This window comes from Equus caballus, chromosome X (genome assembly GCF_041296265.1).
Source record: "Equus caballus isolate H_3958 breed thoroughbred chromosome X, TB-T2T, whole genome shotgun sequence".
Lineage (NCBI taxonomy): Eukaryota > Metazoa > Chordata > Mammalia > Perissodactyla > Equidae > Equus > Equus caballus.
In genome coordinates, this window is record NC_091715.1 from 80,587,254 (window position 1) to 80,610,958 (window position 23,705).

A 23,705-nucleotide genomic window follows, 5' to 3' on the forward strand; every position below is an offset into this window, starting at 1 on the left:
AGGTTTTGGAAAATTAGAAATTGTAAAGGTGATCTATATTAAGAGCATTTTATTCAGAGATAATGCTATCCTGTTAAGTAATCTCACAGAAGGTTCCCGCAATTGTATGCCACAGTTTCCCACACAAGAAATCTCACAGCAAACCGTGATGACTGTGAAATCAATGGAGTTCAAGACTCTGCACACTACGTAGATAGGCTGCCTGCAATTGAAAAATGATATCTAACTGTATGACAGATCCATAGTCCTATCCCTACAGGAACCAAAACCAATAGCTAGATTTTTGTTTCTAAGCCATGTGAAAATTGGTTAGGTCTAGATTCAAGCATACTTTCTTGAATCAGTCTCATAATATATGGGACCACTGAAAATTTTTCCGACCAGACAAATGCATATTTTCAAACTTCGCTTGTGCCAAGTTACTGAAATAAAGAGACAGTGTTGAGTAATTTTGTTCGAGGTGCTATGATTCACCCCATTAAATTCATTTAAGAATACCAGGGTTTGTTTGGCTACATTCCAAGATTAGCTCTTTGTAGCAGTTTATTTTTAGATAAGTCAAAAAAAGCCCCAATTCCTAATTGCAGGGGAAACTTTGCTATCAGGTTCATACATTGTACATAAAAGATTTTCAGCCAGAATTCAAGTAGATAGCCAAGTAATTAGCTTCTCAAAGTAAAATTCCTTTTGCAATTATATATATCTGTCCAAAACAAATCTCAAACATCTTATTAGACAAAAATTCTATTGATGTCTGTTTATCTGAAGCTAAGAGAGAATCTCATTAAAGTAATGGGAATGTGGGAGAAGGTAGTATAAAAATAAAAGAGAAAAGATACCGCTTGTGTTTTTCCAGCATAGGTGGTATTTTTTCACGAGGAATATTCTTCAAAATAAAAGGTAACACTGCAAACAATTCAAATGCCCATCAACTAGTGAATGATTAAGCAAAAAAGGATATATCCATGCAATGGGATACTTTTCAACAACAACAAGGAAGAAACCACTGATACATGCCACAACATGGATGAACCTCAAAAACATTATGCTGGGGCCGGCCCCGTGGCCGAGTGGTTAAGTTCAGGTGCTGCACTTTGGCGACCCAGGGTTTCACCAGTTCGGATCCTGGGCATGGACATGGCACTGCTCATCAGGCCATGCTGAGGTGGTATCCCACAAACAAAACCAGAAGGACCTCCAACTAGAATATACAACTATGTACTGGGGGACTTTGGGGAGAAGAAGAAGAAGAAAAAGAAGAAGATTGGCAACAGTTTTTAGCTCAGGTGCCAATCTTAAAAAAAAAATATTCTTAGACCTAAAAAAAGAAAAGACGACCACTTGACCCAATGAAGAAATTTAATAAATATTAAAAAAAATATGCTAAGCGAAAGAAGCCAGACACAAAAGACCACATATTGTATGATTCTATTTATGTAAAACATCCAGAAAAGGCAATCTTATAAAGACAGAAGGTAGATTAGTGGTGGCCAGGGGTTGGGGTTGAGAAAGGAAATTAGCTGTAAATGGGCGTGAGGGTGATTGAGATGTCCTGAAATAGATTTGTTCTGATGGTTATACAACTATATGTAACCAATGATTTACTAAAAATCATTGAAGCATACAATTAAAATAGGTGAATTTTATTGTATGTAAATTATACCTCAATAAAGCTGTTAAAAAGAATGGAGGTGATAGATAGATTTGGAGAGAAAAATAAAAAGCAGTTTATGCTTTACCAGGAAGTGATCTGATTATTTAATTTATAAGTATTCATAAACTTATATTTGTTTCTCCAAATTTCATGCCTCTTTAGCAGTAAATGTTGTTTCCTTTTCACGGATTCTTTACTGAAACATTTATTTTGAGAAATTAGAGGCAGCTGGAGAATAGATAAGATTTCCAATTATGAGTTTTCTATCATTTAGTTTTAGAAACAAAATCGTTATAGATGCCATTAAAGGTGAAGGAAACAGTGAAAATTTTAGCTCTTAATTTGTGAACCTTCTGATATTAATTTTATTTTTTGCAGAAGAGGTACCAGTTCAAATTCCAATGATGAAATCACCCTTGGACAAGATCCAACTGACTCCTGGGCAGGCATTGCCTCCTGGATTCCCTGGACCATTCATTTTTGCTGATAGTCTGTCCTCCGTGGAGACTCTGTTGACCAACATTCAGGTCAACAATATTTCTATAAACAAAATAAATGTAATACAAGACATTAGCACCTACATAAATTATTTCATATTTGAGAAATTAAAACAGGTAAGATGAACTGCATGTCAATTGCTGTACTTTGACAGGGTCTGCTGAAAGTGGCTTTGGATAATGCTCGCATCCAGGAGAAGCAGATTCAGCAAGAAAAAAAGGAACTGAGGATGGAGCTCTATAGAGAGAGAGAAATTAGAGAAAACCTTGAAAGACAACTCGCAGTTGAGCTTCAAAGCAGAAGTAAGTTTAACAAGTTCAATTACAGAGTGAATATTTTGTTGGAGATATTTTCAATAGTAATAAAAATATTCTCAGGGATAACCTTGGAACTGCTGAAAACAAATGACAAGCTAAGAATCAAATACTGTGTGTAATCCACCAGGTAAAATATTTATACAATTTTCCTTTGTAATAAAAGACAATGCACTAGATCTGCACTTCAGGCCATTTGCAGATTTGTAAACATGAATATTTTTAGTTTTCTCACAATTTCATAAAATATGCCTGAATGTAGATGATCTTACCATTCCTTATGTATGGAATGCCTACTCTTTGCTGAGAACAGTGCTATATTCTGGGGTTATAAGATAAACAAAATTCAGCCATTGTCCTTGAGAGGTTTATATTTTAGAGGTTAGCACAACCAACCAGTTAATTTCAAGACAAAGTGGCAAGAGCAATGATGCACAGTATTTATGGTTTTCTAGAGAGGGGGAAATTAGTTCAGCTTGGTTGGGGGTGGGTGGATAGTTGAAGAAGCCTTCCTGATGCTGACACTTGAACCTGAGTCTTGAAGAATCAGTAGGCTAAAAAGGGCATGAGAGTACCTGAGTGATTTGCACTTTCTAGACAGAGGTATCAGTGAGCATAGGCATGGCGGTAAGAAGGCTCAGACATGGGCAACTTTACACAGTTTGCTATTACCATGCTTTGAGTTTTATGAAGTGAATGATGGGAGATGACGCAGAAATATTGGGGTAGAAGCTAAATTATGAAGGATATTTTTAACCATGTAAAAGATTAGTTTGGACTTCATCCTCTAGGTGAAGGGAAGTATAAAAAGATAAGCAGAGGGGTGATCTAGTCTGATTTCAATTAGATACACCATTCCAGTGTTGGGAATAGATTAGAGGGAGCTTGGAGTAAGACTGGAAACAAGGAAACCATGTAGAAAGAGATTGCTCTCATCCAGAAAGTGGTGATGAAGACTGAATTAGAGTAGCTTAAGTTGGATGGAGACAAAAGGGAGAAAGTGCAAAAATATAGTTCACAAATAGAATTAACTTTCCAACCATGGGTAGACATTTGATTATCTACAGATATGGGTAATGAGACCAGTTCATATCAAAACCAGAGAAAATTCTAAATTTCCCTTTAGCCAATAATTTCCACCTCTTCCTTACATTTACCATAAAATACTAAACAGTAGCAAAGTGACTCGTGAATTTCAGCTTCTTTCTATTCTCTGCCTACTTTTCTATGGAAGAATCACAAAGCAAAAATTAAGTAAAAGTGTTAAAGAGTTGGAAGGAGAGGCAAAGAAGGTGAGAAAATCCACAACCTGAATAATACCTCCCAAAACAAGGAAGAATGACTCCACTTGAGTGAAATCCACTAATTTTATACTATTCCAAAGAAGCATATTGTATTCTGAAATTTGTGTCAAGAAATTGAAAACTGACTGTATATTTTCCTTAGGCCCTAAGAATCAAAGGTCTAGTTCAAAATGGAAATTCAGTCATTGCATTGAAAAAAATTAAACTTGTTCTCACATCTTGCCAAAGTCATTAAATACTACTAAGCAAAGACTAGATTTTCTTTTTAAAATTTGGATAAATTAGTTTATTTCTGGTATTTGGTATGTAAAATAGATTGTTATGATTAGCAGTCATAAAAACACATTTCTTCAGTAGGGAAATTTTTTGTACTAAAGGACCAAATAATCATATGTTAAATATAATGACATTCTCAAGTTGACTTATGAAAATCTACTACATGTTGTAAAATTGGCTTCTAACTTTTAGACAGCTACTCATGCTGATTTCTGTTTACTAACTTCTCATAGACTCTTCAGCTCTGTCTTTATAATTGTCATATCTATTGTCTTTTTAAAAAAGTCCTAGACCTGGTAGATGTAATATTATACCTATTATCAAATTTACTCTGAAGTATTTGTATTTAATAAATTTAGCATTCATTATGATAGAATAGTAATAATACCACTACCACTACTACTATCATTATCACTACTGCTGTCATTACTGTCACTACTACTGTTGCCATCACTGCAACTACTACTAGCTAATGCTTATCAACTGTCTGCAATGTGCTAAGCACTGTTTTTAACCTTTGCCTCTTATGAGTAACATAATTATAGGAGACTACTCTGTTATCCTCATTGGTTTAGAGAAGCTGCTTCATCTCTATGAATCTTTGTATTCTCATCTATTGCAATAGTTGAACTGGATGATCACTTAAATTCCTTTCCAGTTCTCTAAATACCTCGTACCAAGTATACCTAACATTTTACGACAAAGAGTGAACACTTTATCTGAATTCATGTGATTGAAAAGAAACAGGGGGAAAAATCGATATGGTCATAAAGTAATGTCTCTCCAAGGATATAGAAAGAATAGTAACAATATATATACATATATAAAGGTATATATATAGTAAGAATCCTTATGGCTATCTTTTTTTTCCAAATAAAGAAAACAATGTTTCATGCTCAAAGTAAATATTCCACCTAACTACCTTTTTGTTGCTAGCCAGAATGTGTTACTTCAATTAAATACACATATACATACATAATAATATTCTTTGCAGATTAAACACTTAGAATCATAGAGCAACAAGAGAGGTTGGAGGTCACCTATCTTGGTCCTTGACCGACTATATGGTCCCCAGGCTTTGAAACAACTACCTATGTGATCTTTGGCCCTCAGGCTATGAAAACTACTAACTGTGTGATCTTGGGTAAATTTCTTGACCTCTCAAGGACTAAGTTTCCTCATCTATAAAATGGAGATGATAGTATTTTCCTTGCTGAGATTTTGTAAGGCTTAAATGAGATATAGTCTTTCATCAAAAATAACAGAAACTATGCATTCTCAGTGTCTTTGTTCCGAGAGTTCCGTTTTGTTATTACCTTAGACCTCTGAACTTTTGTCTCAAGTAAACATAAATTTACCTGGGTAACTGGGTAGCTGACTCTCTTCAATCTGCTGAAGATCATTTATATGAAAAGACATTGAATTGTGAAGTAAATACAATTGACACTCAAATTAGCATCATATTCAATTTAAGTAAAACATTTTAATTGTATGTGAATACTTTTAACATTTTTAAAATGTTATATAATTTATAATTTCGCTTAATGTTCCTTCTATGTTTTTCTATTGCTATAATGTCAATACCTTCATTTTTTAAAACTGATTTAGGATGAATTTGAAGGTCAGTCAGATTAGAACTCTGCTAGGAACCAATATGATGCTGGATCCCAATAATTCTATTTGAGAAATTATCACAGATTTCAAGGTTCAGAATTTAACAACAATTGTACATTAGGATGGTTTATATTCCTTCAAAACTGGCAACTCTATTTCACTGACCAAGCCTTTGCAGACTCTTTACCTTTTCACACTTTAGCTACCATGCAAAAGCGCCTGAAGAAGGAGAAAAAAGCGAAGAGAAAACTGCAGGAAGCCTTGGAATTTGAATCAAAGCGCAGGGAGCAAGTGGAGCAGGCACTCAAGCAAGCCACTACTAGTGACAGCGGGCTGAGGATGCTGAAAGGTAATGTGTGATTTGGACTTTCACACTCAAGGTACACAAAGCAAAGCTGGATTTCAAAAAGAAAGAAAGGAAGGAAGGAGGGAGGGAGAGAGGGAAAGAAGGAAGGAAGAAAGGAAAAAGGCTTTGTCCAGGAATAATTAAAAAGTCAATTTGAGGCCAAGTGCTGTAGGTCATTAATTAAATCTGTCAAAATAATCCCTATTCTGGGAAATACAAATAGCATAGGAATAACAGAAAATCCTGCTGACTTTTGCAGTAGAAGCAGTAATATTGATAACCACCCTGCACCGAAAATGTAAGTGTTTTAGGTCCATTCACGTTACAATATGCTGATGTTTGGTGTACTCTATTTTAATGAGCTATAGGATGCTGGTTCCTTTAATGCAGATTGCATCAGTGTTGAGGGCTTAAGGAGTGCCTGGTTCAAAAAGAATGTTCTAAGCAAATCCCTGGCGATCTCATGAGAAGAGGTGCTTCCATCATGAAATCTCTTAATTCCAAACTTTTCCAATTCCATTTTAAATTATGAAACCCCACAACGTCATTTCATCTCATAGAATATTCAGGTTCTTCTTTCATGGCACATTGACAGCTGTTACATTTAACTGATATGTGTGTGTGATAAGAATGAGCCTAATAGCTTTATACACACGTGTACATATACCCCATACACACATGTGATACACACATGAACTAAAAGAGAGTTGCTTCACTCTACTATACTAAGAATAAAGAATTTTCTATGAATGTTCAATCGTATTCTTTCCTTTCCAAAAGTGCAATTCCCTTTTTATGTGACGGTTTTGGATCATTGTGCTCACAATCGGTAGAAATACAGTGCTAGATTATTAGCTCATGACAACCATGCCTCATTGAGACACAGAAGAGAGATGGTAAACAATAACACATTAATACCTCATTCAGTGGGACGTCTTAGACAGTGGGAGCCAGCATTCTGGCTTATCGAAGTTCTTAAAAACAACATTTCTGACCAGCAATGGGACAAATGTTCTGTGCACTCATTATTTGAGGCCCTGAACTTGTCATTCTGAGGCAGTTTGACATTTTTTTTACATATTTGAAATCCACCCATAAGTGAGCTCCACTCTAGCTCCAGTATTCTCTATTATAAAGAAAAAGCAGCTGTTTCTATGACATGATGGGTACCTTGTATTCAAATCATTTCCTTTTCACATTAATCCTTGATGGCAGTGGATGATACACTAGCATCTGTTACCACATTACCCAAGGGTAACTGAGCAAATGTGTATATACAGAAATGTCCATGTTAAGCTGTGCTTCATGTATATGAATAGCTTTTAGATAATCACATTTCATATTTAAAACTGAAAATAAAAACTCAACTCCTTGTTTCTTTTTCTCAAGTTTTTTCCAGACAATTCATGTATCCCTTTGCCCCTAGAGCCAGTACTACATAAAGCCCACAAGCCATAGCCTGTGTTTTGGTGTTCACGTATGCTTAATATAGCAATAATCTCATCATCTATCACATTTTACAAATAAAAAACATACCATAAGGATGGGGTACTTCCACTTATGCAATTTTATCCATATTTTTCTTATTCCACAGTCAGGCCGTGTTACCTGATAGTCTGAGGGGATTTCTATGGATTATTTTCCTGAGATTTATCTCTAGAGAATGAGATGATTAAAGAAGTATTTACTATATACCTGGAAATATATGCCCAATTATAGAATTCAGCTGCAGTTTACAATCTTCCCTCCTATCATTAAAAATAAATAGACATACAAAAAGAAAAAACACCACCCACGGTCTTGTGTTAGCTATAGGACCAAAGTATTGGGTTACTGAGAGTTTTCACTTTAAGTGGAATCAGGAAGAAGAGAATTGTACCTTAATCTTTAATGTCACTTCTTTCAGATACTGGGATTCCAGATATTGAAATAGAAAACAATGGGACTCCTCACGATAGTACTGCTATGCAAGGTACAGTAATCAGCATACTTCTCTCTCTAACTGCTTAATATGTGACCCTTGGGGGTGGGGGAGGGATGAGCTCCTATGTTGATACTCTTCATATAAGTAAAATAAATAAGTTTAATTCTTCTTATTTTATGACAGAGGAAGAAGTCTGTAGTGTTTTGAGATTATATATATAGGGACTAATAATTTTGCATATACAATGTGAGCAAATTTCTTATACAGTATTTTAGCTGTTGAAAGAATGTACATTTATATCTTAGTTATATTCTAAAAATGCATAAATGTGAATATAATCTACTTTTCAGAAGTGTACAATAATATGCATTTTCAAATCTCATTACAGTTTGTAAAAGCCACAGGCACAATAAGCATAGCCTATCCATATTTTAAGTGTTCTGGACAACATTTTTTATCAACCTTTAAATTCCAATGCTAATTTTAGATAATTTTAGAAACTGCCTAAATATGGAAATAAGAGCATGCCTTGTAATTCATGATTTGCAGGATTACAATAAATGCTTAGATCCTTTAAAATATTTAGTAGTAAGAAAATAGATGAAACAAATCAATATAAGGTCTCATTGGAGTGCAAAAGCACCTAAAAATAAAAACTGAATTTGACCACTAGAGTTTTTCCAGTGTGATTCCAATGCAGTTTTCTAGCACTTTGTATGCAGGTTACATTTATTTTCACATTTATTGTGAAAAAGATGTCTGACTCTAATAAAAAAGAAAAGGCATCTCCATGAAAAAATGATTTCCTAACTTTCAAAAAGGAAGACAACCATGGATACATTGCCTGCTGAGATTTAACTAATCAGTGCCTTTCCACTGTGTGATGACTGGGTCTACACGAAGGCAACAGTACCGGATGTGACCAAAAGATCTATTTGGGTTCATCTGAGGGTCACTGATTTTTGTGGCAGCTTCAGAAAACTTAGAAACCCTCATCCATGTAGTTTTGCACATCAACTTTACAAAACCAAGAGTGTCAGAGCTCATGGATCTTCTGATAATGCCTGATTCTGCTGCAGTAGGGTAGACCTAACTAATGCATTAACTTTCTGTGCATGAAAGTATGCATGTTTAGCTGTTTCAGTGATGCTTTTGCTGTATCTGATCCCTGTTTTGCTTGCCTGCTTTCTTCCCTCAACTTAAAAGCTGTGTCTGTGTGAGAAAATTCAATTTGGATGGGACTCAGTGTTTGTACAATCAATTCACCACAGTGAAATTTATGAATAAAGGCCCACTAGTTGTGGGCTACCACTAGTTGAGGTTGCCATCACATATCAGGGCCAAATGGGGTTTAATAAGCCTGAAGCATTTGATCCCTTCTGATTCTGTGACACACAAATAGAGACCCAGTCTTTAAGGTGCATTGAACTTGATTGTGCCCCTCCATTGAATGAGGTGTAAGGTGAGCTTTGGAACTAGAGGGGGTAAACCAAACATACTATCAATGAGTTGAATCTTTATTATCCTTTAATCCTATACTCCCAATTCATTGCTGTTTGTTTAATGTATATGATGCCTTTAGTTCACAATAGCAACATCTTTCCCAACTCTGAGATAAATGCAAGCTTTTGAACTGTCCCAAAGTTACTTCATTTCCATGCAACAACCAACAGATATCTTATTCATGGGAGGTTAATTAGGTGATAAGTGAAAAGGTAGATTCACTCTCCATTTGGCTCAAATTTTTTATTTTAATGAAGTCTGCAAAGAACAGCTTTTCATATTAACTTGTGGTTGGGGAGGACACATTTAACATTTCTTTTCACTGAGCATACTTTTAAGAAGTTCTAGTAGTTTTTGCTGGCTAAACGAGGGAATTAGGTTCACCTTTAAAAGGATTGAGATGGAACTTATTTTAAAGCAAGGGAATTAATTTTTATCATTTTTGTCAAATTACAAATCAAATTGTCTAGTATTTGTGGTTAATATTGTCAATATATGGTAAAACGTGGTGGGTTAATAATTCCTTTTGAATGTATGAAGATAGGTTATGTTAAATAATATTCTTGATAAATTTGGTAAAAATGGAAAAGTATACATTCTCACCTCTCTTAGCACAGCATTTAAGCTGTGTAAATGATAAAATTCCCATCACCAATTTATGCAAAACTAGAGTGAATGCTTTGTGTTAACATGGCAGTAGAATCACAATTTAATGTCTAAAAGAAATTATTTTATGATCAAAAAATGATTTATTCTATTAGCCAGGGGAACAGATGCCTGAAAATATTATCAGAACTAATCTTAAATATACTTTCCCAAATCAATCAATTCAAATAATTACTTGAAAAATATCAGTAATGTCACTTATGATTTAAGGTGCTCAGAATTGAAAGATTACTTTTATGTGTATCTATGAACATGTATAATTCTTGGAAAACGTAGAATGCAAGCTTAACCGCTATTTTTTCATTCTTTCTACTAATTTTGCTCTTGTGTGTTATGGTCCTTTTCTTTTGTGATTTATTTTGACAACATTTTCATCTTTTTCACTTCCCTCAATCACCCATTTTTTAACTTGGAAGATTATTTCCTAGCGTCTTTCATTCATGCCAGTCCAGTGCCATTTCCAAAACTCATCTCCATCACAGCAAACAATTCCAGGATCAGCGAAGTCTTTCCCCTTCCTATTGTCAATTGCTCTGCTGGATAGAAATCTATCAGTCACCTAGTGATCTCCCTTTGAAATGCAATTAGTTCCACTGTGACAGCTCCTTAAGAGAGTTTAAAGAGAACTTGGAAGAATGTTGCTTTGGCCATCCTTAGAAGTAATAAAGTCACATACAGTCTTATGATAATTTCCACATGGATTTTGGTACAGACAAACTGCCCATGTGCTAGGATTGTTATATGTATTCTAAATCTCTTCAGCTTAGTTATTTCATGTCTTTTATGCTTTGACTGTTGTTCGACAGACAAGGTATCATGCGTAGACCACCTTCTGATAAAAGAATTTCTGTATCCCTTGTATTTTAACAATCTATGATAGCAACTCCTCCAGAATATTTTAAGGTGATCAAACAATGAATACATACTCACTCTCATGGCTGTGTCCACTATTGCTGGAGGTGAATGATTCAGTGGAGCATATACACTAATATCCTCCCACCTAGATTCCCATAACTCACTTGGAGGCCTGCAAGACAGCACATCAACCATCTTATCAACTAATCTCCATTTCACATAAAATAAACATACTGGGTATCATTAAGTGCACCTTCAGATCAATGATTTTTGCAAATGACATTCAAGTACCATTTGCGTAGTGCATTTTTGCTGATAAAAGCAAATTAAATTAGCACAACTACAAGTGCGCTGATAAAAACTAAAACCAAACAGCAGTACCATTAGCTAACAAAGTAATATTTTCTCTTTACTGCATTCTGCCATTTAGTTATTATCCTATTGGAAATCTAATTATAATCCTTTTACTCCCTAGTCAAACTTCACAGTTTTTGCAAGCTTAGCACTGACAAGTGATTTCATTACATTTGATTGCCCGCGCCCAGATTGACTTAACTTCACTTGGAGACCTAAAAGCCCTCTCAGTTTCTCAGATTCCCTGTTTGCACATTACAGCAACAGCTCCTTTAATTAATTAGCATGAACAGCAGTAACATGAACTGCTGAACAGAAAATAACATCACTTTATGATCACAGAGAGACTTCTTCTTTTGCATGTTTATACCTTAGTTAACTTTTGTATGACTATATTTTATTGTTAGGGGCTACTGGTACAGTTGGCAGTACATGTTTCTTAAATTCTGAAAATTGACATCATCGTCATCTTGCTAATAATAGATAAAACAAATGCGGAATCTGAAGCTCCTAAATTTTAGAAAACAGACAATAGCCTTCGTGAACTGGCTTTCTAGTAATAAAATAATTAAAAAAACGTTCAGAGGTAACAACATCATAAAGTACAAGGGCACAGTGACACACCACTCCTATTTCTGATACTCCATTTGTTTGAGGACAAAAACAAAACAAAACAAAAAAAGCAGGAACTGCTTTTTCAGTGAAATGTCAATCACTGTGAATAATTTTTATATTTGCTTTTTTGCCTACGTTTGACAATGATGCAAAATATTTTAACGCTGGAATATATTTTTTACTTTGATATTTTTCCATAAATATGGTAGAATCTTAAATAATTTCCCCTTTTTTTGCTACTAACACACCCGAAGTAGATATTAAATTGAACCTACATGTCGAAAGTAAGCCAAAATTTGGTGTAACAGATAAACCTACTAAACCTTTTCTTCCCTCTGAACCAGTTTTGTTCAGAAAAACAAAAAGGTGGGAGCTTAGAATACAGACGGACGAATCGAAAACATGAAATGCATGATCTCATTTATGCAATGCTTGATGAAGATGCCACTGAAGAATTAGAAGCGAAGTGATTAAAGTGTCCTTTGACTCTAAAAGCAACAAACACAATTTTAACGTCTCTATGTTAAAAAACACACTTTGACAATGCAATTTAATATAAATATTTATAATATAGAACTTTCAGTATATGTTTATCCTATGAAATATTTATGAATATGTATATTTTTATCAATTCTCTCAAAATCAATTTGAACAGTGTCTAGCCTTCCCTGACCTTTGAAACTTCCTTATTATCTTCTCTCTTTGCTGCTCACTTGGTAACCTAGAACATCATTCCTCAAAAGAGCTTAAGATGCCATGCCAATATTTATTGAAAACAGTTACCCTTAGGCTAAGGTGGTCATTGCAGAGTTTGGTAAAATAGCAATTAAAGTGATGGTAGGAGCAAGTAAGGGGACTGGAAAAGATGAATTACACATGATTTCTTACCATGTATATGATATGAGAAGAAAAACTCAAAGGAGAGCAGATCAAACTTCTCTATACCTCTTCTACTAATTCCCACCGCAGTGTGCTCTTTATCTTTCTCTAGGGGTTCCACAGACTCCTTTCTGCCCTACCCTCATCAATCATTAATTTCTCTTCCCTTTGATATCTTGTACTGTGTTGGAAGCTATACACAGGAACTCTAATATTCCCATTGTAAAGTGGAAATGTCCTCTTGTAAAGTGGAAATACATCACGTGTCAGAGATTAGAGGGATTGTGGGAAGTGAGTCCTCTTTCCTCTTAAATGCTTCCTTTGAGACTAGGAGCCTTGTACTATCCAGAGAAACTTCACTGCAGCTGCCATCATAGAGTGGAAAAAGGCTCTAGCACACACCCCACGTAGAAGATCCTAGCATCTTTCTCTAAAGCAGCAGCTTTTTTTTTCCTGGAAATTTCGTTAGATGGCCCGAGTCATTTTGCTATCTTCACCACGAAGTATTTGTCTCCCATTTTCTTCATCCTCCATAGGATTTTTATCTAGATTGATAGTACCTCTCACACCATATCATACCTCTTTGCTGTGAAATACCTGTCAGATCATAGCACACCTTTCGCTACTAGTTCTTTCTTAGGAGAGTGTGAAAAGCTTACATTACTTGATAATTTAGGGCCTAGTTGTCATGGGGTGGCTTACCATTTACCACTGCATTGTTAAAAGAATACTTGCAATGCCTGAAGGGCTGTCACACTAATTAATGATGATGATACCATAAAATCTCATCTATAGATCTAGACTTACAATTTCAGCTATATCTCACTCACGTAACAGATGAAATAATAGTTGAAGTGATGGCAGGATAGTGAGACTTGTAAGCCAAAATAGATTGTTCTGCTACTCAGCATTTTGAAGCCTACAAGACTAATTCATTAATTAACAGGTCTTTCTGATTATAATCTAGGAAAGATTGTTCAACTTGTTAAGCACTTATTTTATACCCCATCCTTTTTACATAGGCAATATAATTTTTTAAGCTTAGGATTCACCCATCCCACTCTCAATCCAGGTATACCTGAGGAACATGCAAAAGGAAAGGCTTTCTCGGATTAAAAGTTTGTTTTATTTTTCATTTTCACATTTATGTTTTATGTTTTAATTAAAAAAACACACAGCATTCTCATAAAAGGCTGTAATCATATGCCATTGTTGTCACACCACTTTAAAGAAACTAAAATTATTATATTGCTGCCACATAAATGTGTGGCAGTTCTATGCCAAGATGCTTATCATTCTTGGAATGAGGAATTAATTGATGGCCTAAAACTGGAATAATGAACAAAAGAAAGTCGACACCTAGTATTTGTATAGCCTGGTGAACTTTGTGCTATTCTTTTTTTGTGAGAGGGGCTTAATTTAAAAAGGTAACTTACTGGGTGACTTAACTGAGGCTTCCAGGGATAGATTCAGGCATGGCTGGATCCAGTAACTGTAGTGGGAGAACCCTTCTCCAGTTTGTAGGTAATTAACCAAAATAGTCTAAAACCAACTGTAATTTAATAATCACTTCTGCCTTAAAACTTTGCAGAGATTGGGGTAATACTTATAAAAAGTACACAAATACAGTACATCTCTCTTTTCTATTTAAAACCGTGTAGAGAAGCTGAAATATTAATAGAAAGAAACTTTTATATCTGTGGCTAAGCTCACATACCCTATCAGAACTAGACCTTAATGGATCCTTGGTTATGTAATTTTAGGCCACGATTCCTTACTGTGGGCCATTAGCATAATGTTTTATCGTTTGCCCTAAGGAACTTCTTTCTCATTTATAATAGCCATATCACATTCAATTTTGGAAATTAAAGTGAATTTAAAAGAAAACATTCCTTACAGTTTTATATAGACCTCCTTAAAGTCCCTCAATCTGTTGACCCCCAAAGTTTATGATTTACTTGTTTAATGTTTGAAAATTAATGTTGGTAATAATCCACATACTTAACTGGAATCTGCTTTACCTCAATAATGCAAATGGTTATTTTGGCAACATTTTTACCAATTCCTTTATTAGCTTTCAAGAAAATATCATTTTTTATAAGCATTTCTTCTCTATTTCCCTATCCCCCATAAATGTTTAAGCGCTCTTGTTTTCTTTAAAACAATACAAATGAATGTCATGTTGATCTCAGCATTGGTAAGTAACCATTTAAAATGACTGAGGCAAAACCTGCAACTCAAATCTTGCAATCTCCTAGTAACTGCATTTCAACCTTCTATGGGAAATGTTGGATGTGGTCATTTTTAGTGATGTTCAAGTAAACATTTAATGTTATTCCATTACTTCCATTTTCATTTTCCTCCATATTTTGATTCCTTTGAAATGAGAGATCATTGAGTTTTTCTATCAGTTTAGCATACAAAAGTAGTTAAAAGTTATAGGAAGAACTTAATTGTGCTTTTAAATATTAAATTAAAATATTTCCAATATGCATCCTATACAAAACTCAAGTAAACCTGACCTTTAGGAATATTTTGTAACTTACATACTTATAGAAGGTGGATGATATGACTTTAGAGTTTTTAGAGGAATGGCGTAGAAACATACACAGCTTACAACTTTTCACCATGGCATTATCTACAACAAGGAGTAGTGAAAGAATATGGCATTCCACATGTGACATGAGTGCTTAGAATGGCTTAGTATGGCTCCTAACATAGTCGGTGCTCCATAAATACTAGTTTTTATTTATTCTCCTTTCCTTTCCTTTCTCTTCCCTGCTGGAAGGTAGAATTCAAGTACTTCTGGAGTTTTTAGTGAGGCTCAAAAGCTCCAGGTCTGTGTACTGAGCCCATGTACTTTTATTGCTGTTTTATAACTGGTCTAAGGGGGGCACAACGAGGTGGTATGAAGAGCAGTAGTGGTCTAGTGGTCAGGGTTTCTCAGTTACTAACTGGCTAACTCGGTTACTAACCCTGAGAACTCATTCAACCTCTCTCTGCCTTAATTTTAGTAATAGCAATAATAATATTTGCCTAATCTTCCTCATCAATAAGTTAGACCCATACTCTCTGACAAGTATGACAAATATAAAATATCATTATTACTATACCCTGTAAAGTACATATGAATTTAGCATTTGTGTTTGCGTGTGTAGATTTTAGCAGGGGTAAAATATTTGGCATATAATTGATGTATAAAGCTTTCTCTAAAACATATGCTTTTCAGTATGTAGTTATGGTAAATATATTCTTATATTTTATCCCCATATGAGAATAGAAGGGTATCCGTGCTCCCTTATTACGGCTGGTCTTACAAGAGCTAGAGACTAAATAAAGGGGAAAAGGGTATGTTAAAGAATCAATTCACAAAAACAAAGTGAGTTAAAAGGAAGCAAGAGAGGTTGATACTCCATTGTGACATTTGCAAAGAACAGACGACCTGTGCTGGTCTTTGTTTTGATTAAAGTTTAAGTCAGAAATTCTTTAGGGACAATAAGGCCAAGTGGTTATTATTTTCAAGAAACCTTCATTTTTAAAAAAGTACCACATTATAAAAATAAGCACCAGATCCGTCTGAAAAATGTCTCTAAAACACTTTCTCTAGACAAAGAGGAATTAAATGCTATACTATTTTATTATCTATCCCCATCTTGCAATGGTCTACTTTTTCTACTCTCAATTTAGTAGCTCCATATTTATACTACTGTACTAATAACTAACTGGACCCCAAACTAACCTCACTACTGTTGTTTATTTGATTTGAGAATGTCGCATTCTGAACATGTTTCCGCAATTGATATAGAGTTCATACAATTAATTGCATATTTAATTTGGATTGAACCTAAGCCTGAAGCGGAGCATTAACCAGCACATTGTTTTATCTCTCTCTTATTCAGGTTAGGAAAACATGACCTTTCAGATGTGATCTTATTTAGTGCCAAATAATATCGAGCTCCTTTGAAAATTAGAAACATATCACTAATTAAGCAACTTAAAACATAAAACTTAATACTTAGCTGGAAAAATCATTTGTAAAATATTGCCACTAGTTCACTAGTAAGTTCGCTACCTCAAAAGAAAAGTTTGATAGCCCAAAGTATGCCTGTGATGAAGCCCATTAGTTCTTAAGGAAATCCCATTGTTTATGTAAGTGAATCAGTGGTCAGAAAATACTTGGAAGAAAACATGAGCCCTGGGTAGGAGAAATAATTTTTTTCTAAACACAAACTTAAACCTTCAAAAACATTATAAACACATTTCTTGGTAGTTTTTAAAAAATAAATAGTGAGAAGTTGCTTTTAAATACCCATCCTGTCAGGGAAGAAAATCTCATCCTGAGGGAAATTGCGGTCATTAACAAAGATTTCGACTTGGAGAAAACAGTGTGGATCTTTACTCGTGTTTTAGACTGTGAAGGAGGAAAAAAACCTTTCTAAATGCCTTGCTTATTAAGCTAGTCATGCGTTTCACTGCAGGTTGTAAAGCAGTAGAACATGCACAAGGGGCTCATAAGCATATTTTAGAGTTAGGGAATATCACTTATACCATTTTTATATTGTCAATATCACCCCCAGAGAATAAGATTAAGCTTTAAACTACTGTAAATCTACAGTTTTGCTCACCTTTGTATAATTTCGTTTTTAAGAGAATGAGACTCACATCAATGAATGTATGATTAAAGAATGAGCCTAATAGCATGGTACATTTATTGCACACAGATTTATTCAAATCTTGAACAATATATAGCACAGCAAAATATTATAAAGCCAGTTTGTGGTTTTCAGTGAAGTTCATTGAGTAGATTTTGGATTTTCTTTGTTGGAATGAAATTTTGACCAGGTCTTATTGTTTTTTCTGTGCAGCCTGAACACTGATGCCGGAACTCCAACTGATCATAGGCACGAATAGGGTGCTGTAGCAGTTACCTGCTTATCTAGTGCTGTCATTCTTTAGAATTCATACTTAAATTCTTAAAATATGGAACCTTCAATTACTATTTGTTCATTACTGATAAATAGAATCTTGCATGTACAGGAAAAATGTGCTGGAGATTGGGCTTCACAAATTTTTAGAGGATAATCATAATGATGATTGAACGTGATACTTCACACTTCTATAACCCCTTTCTTCCATGGAGTTCATAGTGCTTCATAAACATTATCACGTTAATCCACTAGCATCCTAGTGGGGTAAGTAGGTGGAAGAATTTTTAAGACAGAGAAAATGCTATTTCTAAATGGTGTGACAGAAATGAAAATGCAGACAAGCCCACCTTGAGCTGTGATTACTATGAAATAGCTATATAATTTGGCTGACCTGGGATTGAACAGGAATTATGTGAGGAGGTAATTCATTTGTGCAAATGATCAATATTTTTATCACTGCTTTGAAACTCACCTTTCTAAAAGAAATGCACTGCTTGTGGACTCCTCTAAGGGAATATACAGAGCACTAGTTTGTAGATTTTACCACACCTAGTTCTACCTTTGATCTGTTGATGGTGGAGCAAGTCATTTAATCCCTTTCTACTAGCACATTCCTTATCTGTAAAGAGGGCAATGATAAAAACACATATGCAAGCTACTAAAAATATCCCTTTTATTCTTTTCTGATCTTCCATCTTCAGTTCTGCTTCCTTTTTATTAAGTTGTCAACAAGCAAATGGACTGAAAAATCTATAGACATAAAAATGAGAAAGGCAGATATGATGGGTCAGTCTCATCGTGGATATTTTCCACTGCTCACCCTCTGGTCTAGACATGACCAGATGCCTGAGATGTTCCAGTGATTAGAACAAAGTGAGTCATTTGGCTTGAAGTGCCCAGGAAATGGATGGTCTCAAATATTTTTAGCTGTTTACTTAATGGAGACCTGGCCAAAGGCTGGTGGCAAATACCTGTCATCATTATTTTCATGCCTCCTAAGAATCTAATAGAGCAGTTTCCCAATGTGTTAAATGGTACTCTAGTGATCGAAAAAATTTAATGTCCCTCCTAAAGTGCCCTCCTTACGCCAAGCAAAATCTAATACATTATGTTATTTTTACATCTGCCCTGGAATTAAGTTCTGATGTGACAAAAGCACCACTCATCTTATGCAAAAGGCGAACTGAGTTTCTAGCCATTCTCCAGTGATCAGTTCCCTGTGGCAGTAAATGCAATTTTTGCTGGGATGGCCACCTACCTGACACATTTTTAAATATTGCATTAATTACTATCAATGTGACATTCCGGTCATTCCATGCTCTGAAGGGATTTCTTCTAAGGCAGGGGCATTTGGCTTCTGTTGCTCTCTACAGACTTTAAAAGGTCTACTTGTATAAAGTAGGTGTGCTGCTTTAACCTAATTCAGTGAAGTAATGCCAAATTAGAAATAAGTCACAGAGAAGGATTGAGGCAAACATAATTTTTTAAAATTTTATGAATACTAAATATCTGAATAAAATAACAAAGAGGTGTGACTAAAATTCTAACTTCCAAAAATGTCTCATTATTTGATAGGCAAAGAGCGTATACTGAACTATAGGGGAAGCTGAACAGCTTTTTCAAATTAACCAAGTCACTTAAAGACAAACTACTGTCTTTTTTACAAATAGAAATGTGTAATTAACTTTGGTTGAACTATAAGGAATCCTCGTATGTTTTCTTCTGACCTTTTCCCACATATCTGCCTTCTTTATGATCCCTGATTTTGGGTTTTTTCCTTTTCATAAGCTTCAGATGTGTACCACAGAAGGCAAGTCTCACACAGTTTGGAACAACCGGGTGTGGCCCTTTAAAAACAACTGATCAGCAGATGTTCATCTCCTGCATGGAGGGGGCGACACCAGCCTCCTGTGCCATGGGGTATGCCCATGTCAGGCAGTCCTGTGCTAAGAGAAGGAATGTATGGGCCTTTGTTTTTATTTTTAAAATGGTCACATTTGTGTGTATTGAATTCCCTGTTTTACTTGTCTGATAAATCTTAAAGCAATAAACTCTGTCAGCCCTCCCCAAATGTCAGTGTTTGTCACTCCTTGTAAGTTCCCAAGCTCCCTAACATTCCTCTGGAGAGGCTTTGTTCATTGCTCTTCCTGATCTTTAATCTTGTTTACATCCAGAATGCATATTAGATCATCTCTGTTTGGAGCTCAAGTACAAACCCTCTTAAAAACATGAAACATTCAATTACTAATTAGCTGTTTCCTGTTTCTAATGAAGTGAGCATGCCAGGTTTGGATTAAAATTCAGCTACTGCTCTCTTCTGTTTATGGTTCCAGATGTTTTTGTTTTATCTAGGAGTTTAGTTTGACAGCTACTACTAAATGATAAATCACTCATATTATATGTGAAATGCATTTTGAAATTGAAATGTGGCAAACTTTGAGATTGCTCCAAGGAGCCGTGTCAGTTAGCAGGTCAATACTGGCTCCTTCCTTATGATCACTCAGTATTGGCATATGTAAAACAGCAACAGAATCTGTTCCAGCATTATACGGCATGCTACACAAGAGTCTATTTTGCTACTATCCTCTAAATTAGAAGAAAAAGTTGTACTACAATGAAATCTCACTTTATTGTATTCTGGGTATAAAAAGTGATTCATATTAATACCATCTTCTTCTTGCTGGCCTAATTTTTCTTTGGATTTTCGAGCTACTGTGGAAACAGTTCCTGATAGGCCTTATAAACTGGCACATTTAATGAAGGGTGTGGGCAGATATGTTTGTCTTTTTTAATAAACACAATAATTACACATAACAAAAGAGAGATTTTTCAGAAACTGCATTTTTCCAAAAGACAAATGGTGATTGCTTTTGCCATTTGTTGCTGTGTTTATGTACCTTTTTTTTTAAACAGGATATTATTTTGTTTTGCCATTGCTTTCAAGTCTGTAATGTCCACAAATTATACTGCATGATTTAAGCTTTAGCTATATTGTATAAATTTCAATCCTGGTAAAATGACTGTCTGCCATTTGATGTTGAAGACCTTTCCTTTGACATTTAGGCTGTGTATACAGAGAATGAGGTAGACTGGAAAATTGAGCAACAATCTGGTGAATTTTATCAGAATAAATATTCTTAGATGCCACAAAGGAGTCTGAGCAATTCTCTGGAGTGACAGACTACTAAATAGTTTCCAAAAATTCAAGCTTTGTTTTCTTCTGGTCCCTGGAAAAGTTCAGGAGAATTCCATGGACTCTTTGGCAAAATGTCTGGTTGCCCTATAATGGAGTCCGACCGTCTAGGTTGTCTGACTATCATAGTCTCAAATTATTTTATACTTCTATTACTTTATCACATCTTTATCTTTTGTTCTGAGGTATTATCCAGAAAATTCCACTGACTCGCCATGATACCTTCTACACAGAAAGAATAAATATTTTAAACGTTTTATACACAAGGCTTAAAAAGGGTATATTTTCCTCCTAACAATGCTAAGCTTTGACTAGACTAAATTAATATTTTAGACTAGCCATATTAGTCCAACAATGATAATGTATTTTCCTTTATATGTGAAGATTATACATTTGACTCACAAACATAGACTTTAGGTGTTTCTTAAGCATGGCTGATGGATTTGTATTATCATCCACACTCTCTTCCCTGGTTCTTCTTTTGTGACCAAGGCCAATTTTTATGAGTTAGCTGGATAGAGACTCGGGCTGTAAGCCATGGCTGTGGAAAAGAGCAGGTTTAGACAAAGAAAGAGGTAGAATTGTATTTTGAAAATTTTTTCCAACTATAATTTTTACCAACACCATCGAATATTTTCTAATTCTAGGATGGTATGGATTCTTTTGATTACCAACATGGAAATAGACACTCGTTTGACCAAACATTATGGTTAAAATGATATTCAGAACTAGTCTCCCTTCATGCAGTATACACAGTCTCAGAGTTAACCTGCGGAGAAGAAATTCTAAATGTACAAAGCTGGCATTACCTTAGGTCATAACCAGATCATATCTCTTTTCTCCCTGTTTTGGTAAACGATAGGGATCTCAAACATACCATTATACACAAAAGGAAAAGTAATGTAGATAACTATAGACATGATAGTTTATGAAGAGTCTTATTGGTCTTCGATGTCTTCAGTGCTGTGGAAAGAAGAACAGAAGCTGTAGCATGAAACTTGAAGGATCTTTGAAAACTGACACATTAACATATAGAAATGTTAAGAAATTTTAAATTTTACCAATACTAAATCAAGCCTGTTACATCAGATCATTTAAGTTCCTGAAGATAGAAGTTTGGTGTATTTAAGCACGTATCAGAATTATTCCTCAGAAGAACTAACTTGTTTTCTTTTTTTTAAAGGAGGTAACTATTACTGTTTAGCAATGGCACAACAGTTTTATTCGGCCTGAAAGGTCCTCGCTGGCTTTACATAAATGAAGATGCTTGTGATTCCAGTTTATCTCTGAAACTGTTCAACATGGAGTTGTTTCCATTGTGTTTATCAGCAAAGCTTTATTTACTGAAGCGGCTATTCAATCTATATTACGTTTTAAAAAAAGCAAAGTGTGTACATTTTAAAAGCAATGATGTAAACTTTGTCCTTGCGTTAGATTGACCAGTTTAAGAATATGAGCTAAATCCTAACGGCTAAGGTAACTTGACCATATTTGATGCTTTTCTATGCTCACTTCAGCTTGGCTTTTTGTCTTTTAAGGAAAAAAAATGCGGTAGTGTGTTAGAGACTAGAAACTTATATGTATGGTTTCTCTGTTTTACCGTATATTAAGTTAAAGTATACCTTCTTTGTTAAAAATGTACTTGATAAACTTCACTATAAATAAAACCATTTTGACTTTGTCAATTGTCACTGAGTTTTTATTTTCAAATTGTCGACTGCAGTCATTCAAGTAGAGTCATAGTGCAAATCAAAATGTGGGAACTAGGAAGGTGTTTGTAAAGCTTCCACTGGTTTGGTTATTTCCAAACAAATATGAACATACCTCTTATTTCAGTTCACCTGTTTCAACAGGCCAGTATTTTTGTCCTCAATTGTTCTGTTGAATCACACCAAATTGCCTTTTCCTGGCTGTCTGTGGTTAGTCAACCTGCTTCTAGGAAGAAGGGTCGCATTGGGAAGCATGAAAAATGTGAATCAACAAGTGGAAAATCTCTTCTGAATATCTGTTATTTCTACAAACTTTCTTCTAGAGCTGCCTTCAGAGGAGAACAAAAAATTCGAAGGGACATGTAACTACTCTGGCCCAAAGAAATGCCAGGTGTCCCTGTGCATCCAAATATCCATTGAGGCCTAATGGAAAACCAAGGCCAGATAAAAAAAAATCTTACTGGAAAACAAAAACAACAACCATATCCCTGCCCTATAGTTTATCTGATCTGTCTTCACCTTCTCCTTAGTTCATGTCCGTTAGAATCCTGGAGCCCACTCAAATTCTGGTTCACCAAGGAACTTCTCAGTTTTTCCTATGCAGTGCCACTTCCACCCCTCCCACGTCTTATAAAAGGTGTGCTGTACCCCACAGTGCTTCTAGCTGGCCGGCCAAAGACTGTAGGTTTTCTAGTTTGGAACAATGTTGTTTACTTCCACAGGTGTTTTCTCTCACCATCACCTCCTCACCATCCTTGTTTGTGGAAGTTTTAAGAGTCCTGAGAAGACTACAAGTTCTTCCTCTGCTCTAGAGGAGAAAGATCCCTATGGGTTTTTGTTGACTAAGCAAGCCTGCTCTGGTAATATGCCTTCCTCCCACAATAACACACTAAGCAGAGTACCAAGTAGTCAATCATATGATATGCATGGTGACATTATTTAAAGCTTAACGTAAAGAGGAAGCCTCTGCCATTAGCTGCCTAACCCTCAGGAGTCCAGGTGCCCAATACCGTCAGTGGTTTATCCTCATCTAATAGCAGTTATCCACACTGGCTTAACATTGATGGGAGTGC

General features: G+C 35.2%; 1 protein-coding gene across 7 annotated transcripts in view; it reads left to right on the top strand.

Moving 5' to 3' along the window:
• The window catches only part of DACH2 (dachshund family transcription factor 2), a 471,032-nt gene extending 448,428 nt beyond the window's left edge, over positions 1 to 22,604 (top strand). For 4 of the 7 annotated variants that reach the window (XM_070257182.1, XM_005614311.4, XM_070257180.1 and 1 more), the window contains 5 exons: positions 2,033 to 2,181; positions 2,307 to 2,454; positions 5,863 to 6,009; positions 7,913 to 7,978; positions 17,668 to 22,604. In XM_070257182.1, the coding sequence (XP_070113283.1) occupies positions 2,033 to 2,181; positions 2,307 to 2,454; positions 5,863 to 6,009; positions 7,913 to 7,978; positions 17,668 to 17,672 (515 nt within the window). In that variant the 3' untranslated portion in view covers positions 17,673 to 22,604. Of the gene's footprint in view, positions 1 to 2,032; positions 2,212 to 2,306; positions 2,455 to 5,862; positions 6,010 to 7,912; positions 7,979 to 17,667 lie in introns of all 7 variants that reach the window. The other 3 variants (XM_014729012.3, XM_070257181.1, XM_070257179.1) reach the window with 1 other exon arrangement.
• Positions 22,605 to 23,705: the final 1,101 nt, after the last annotated feature.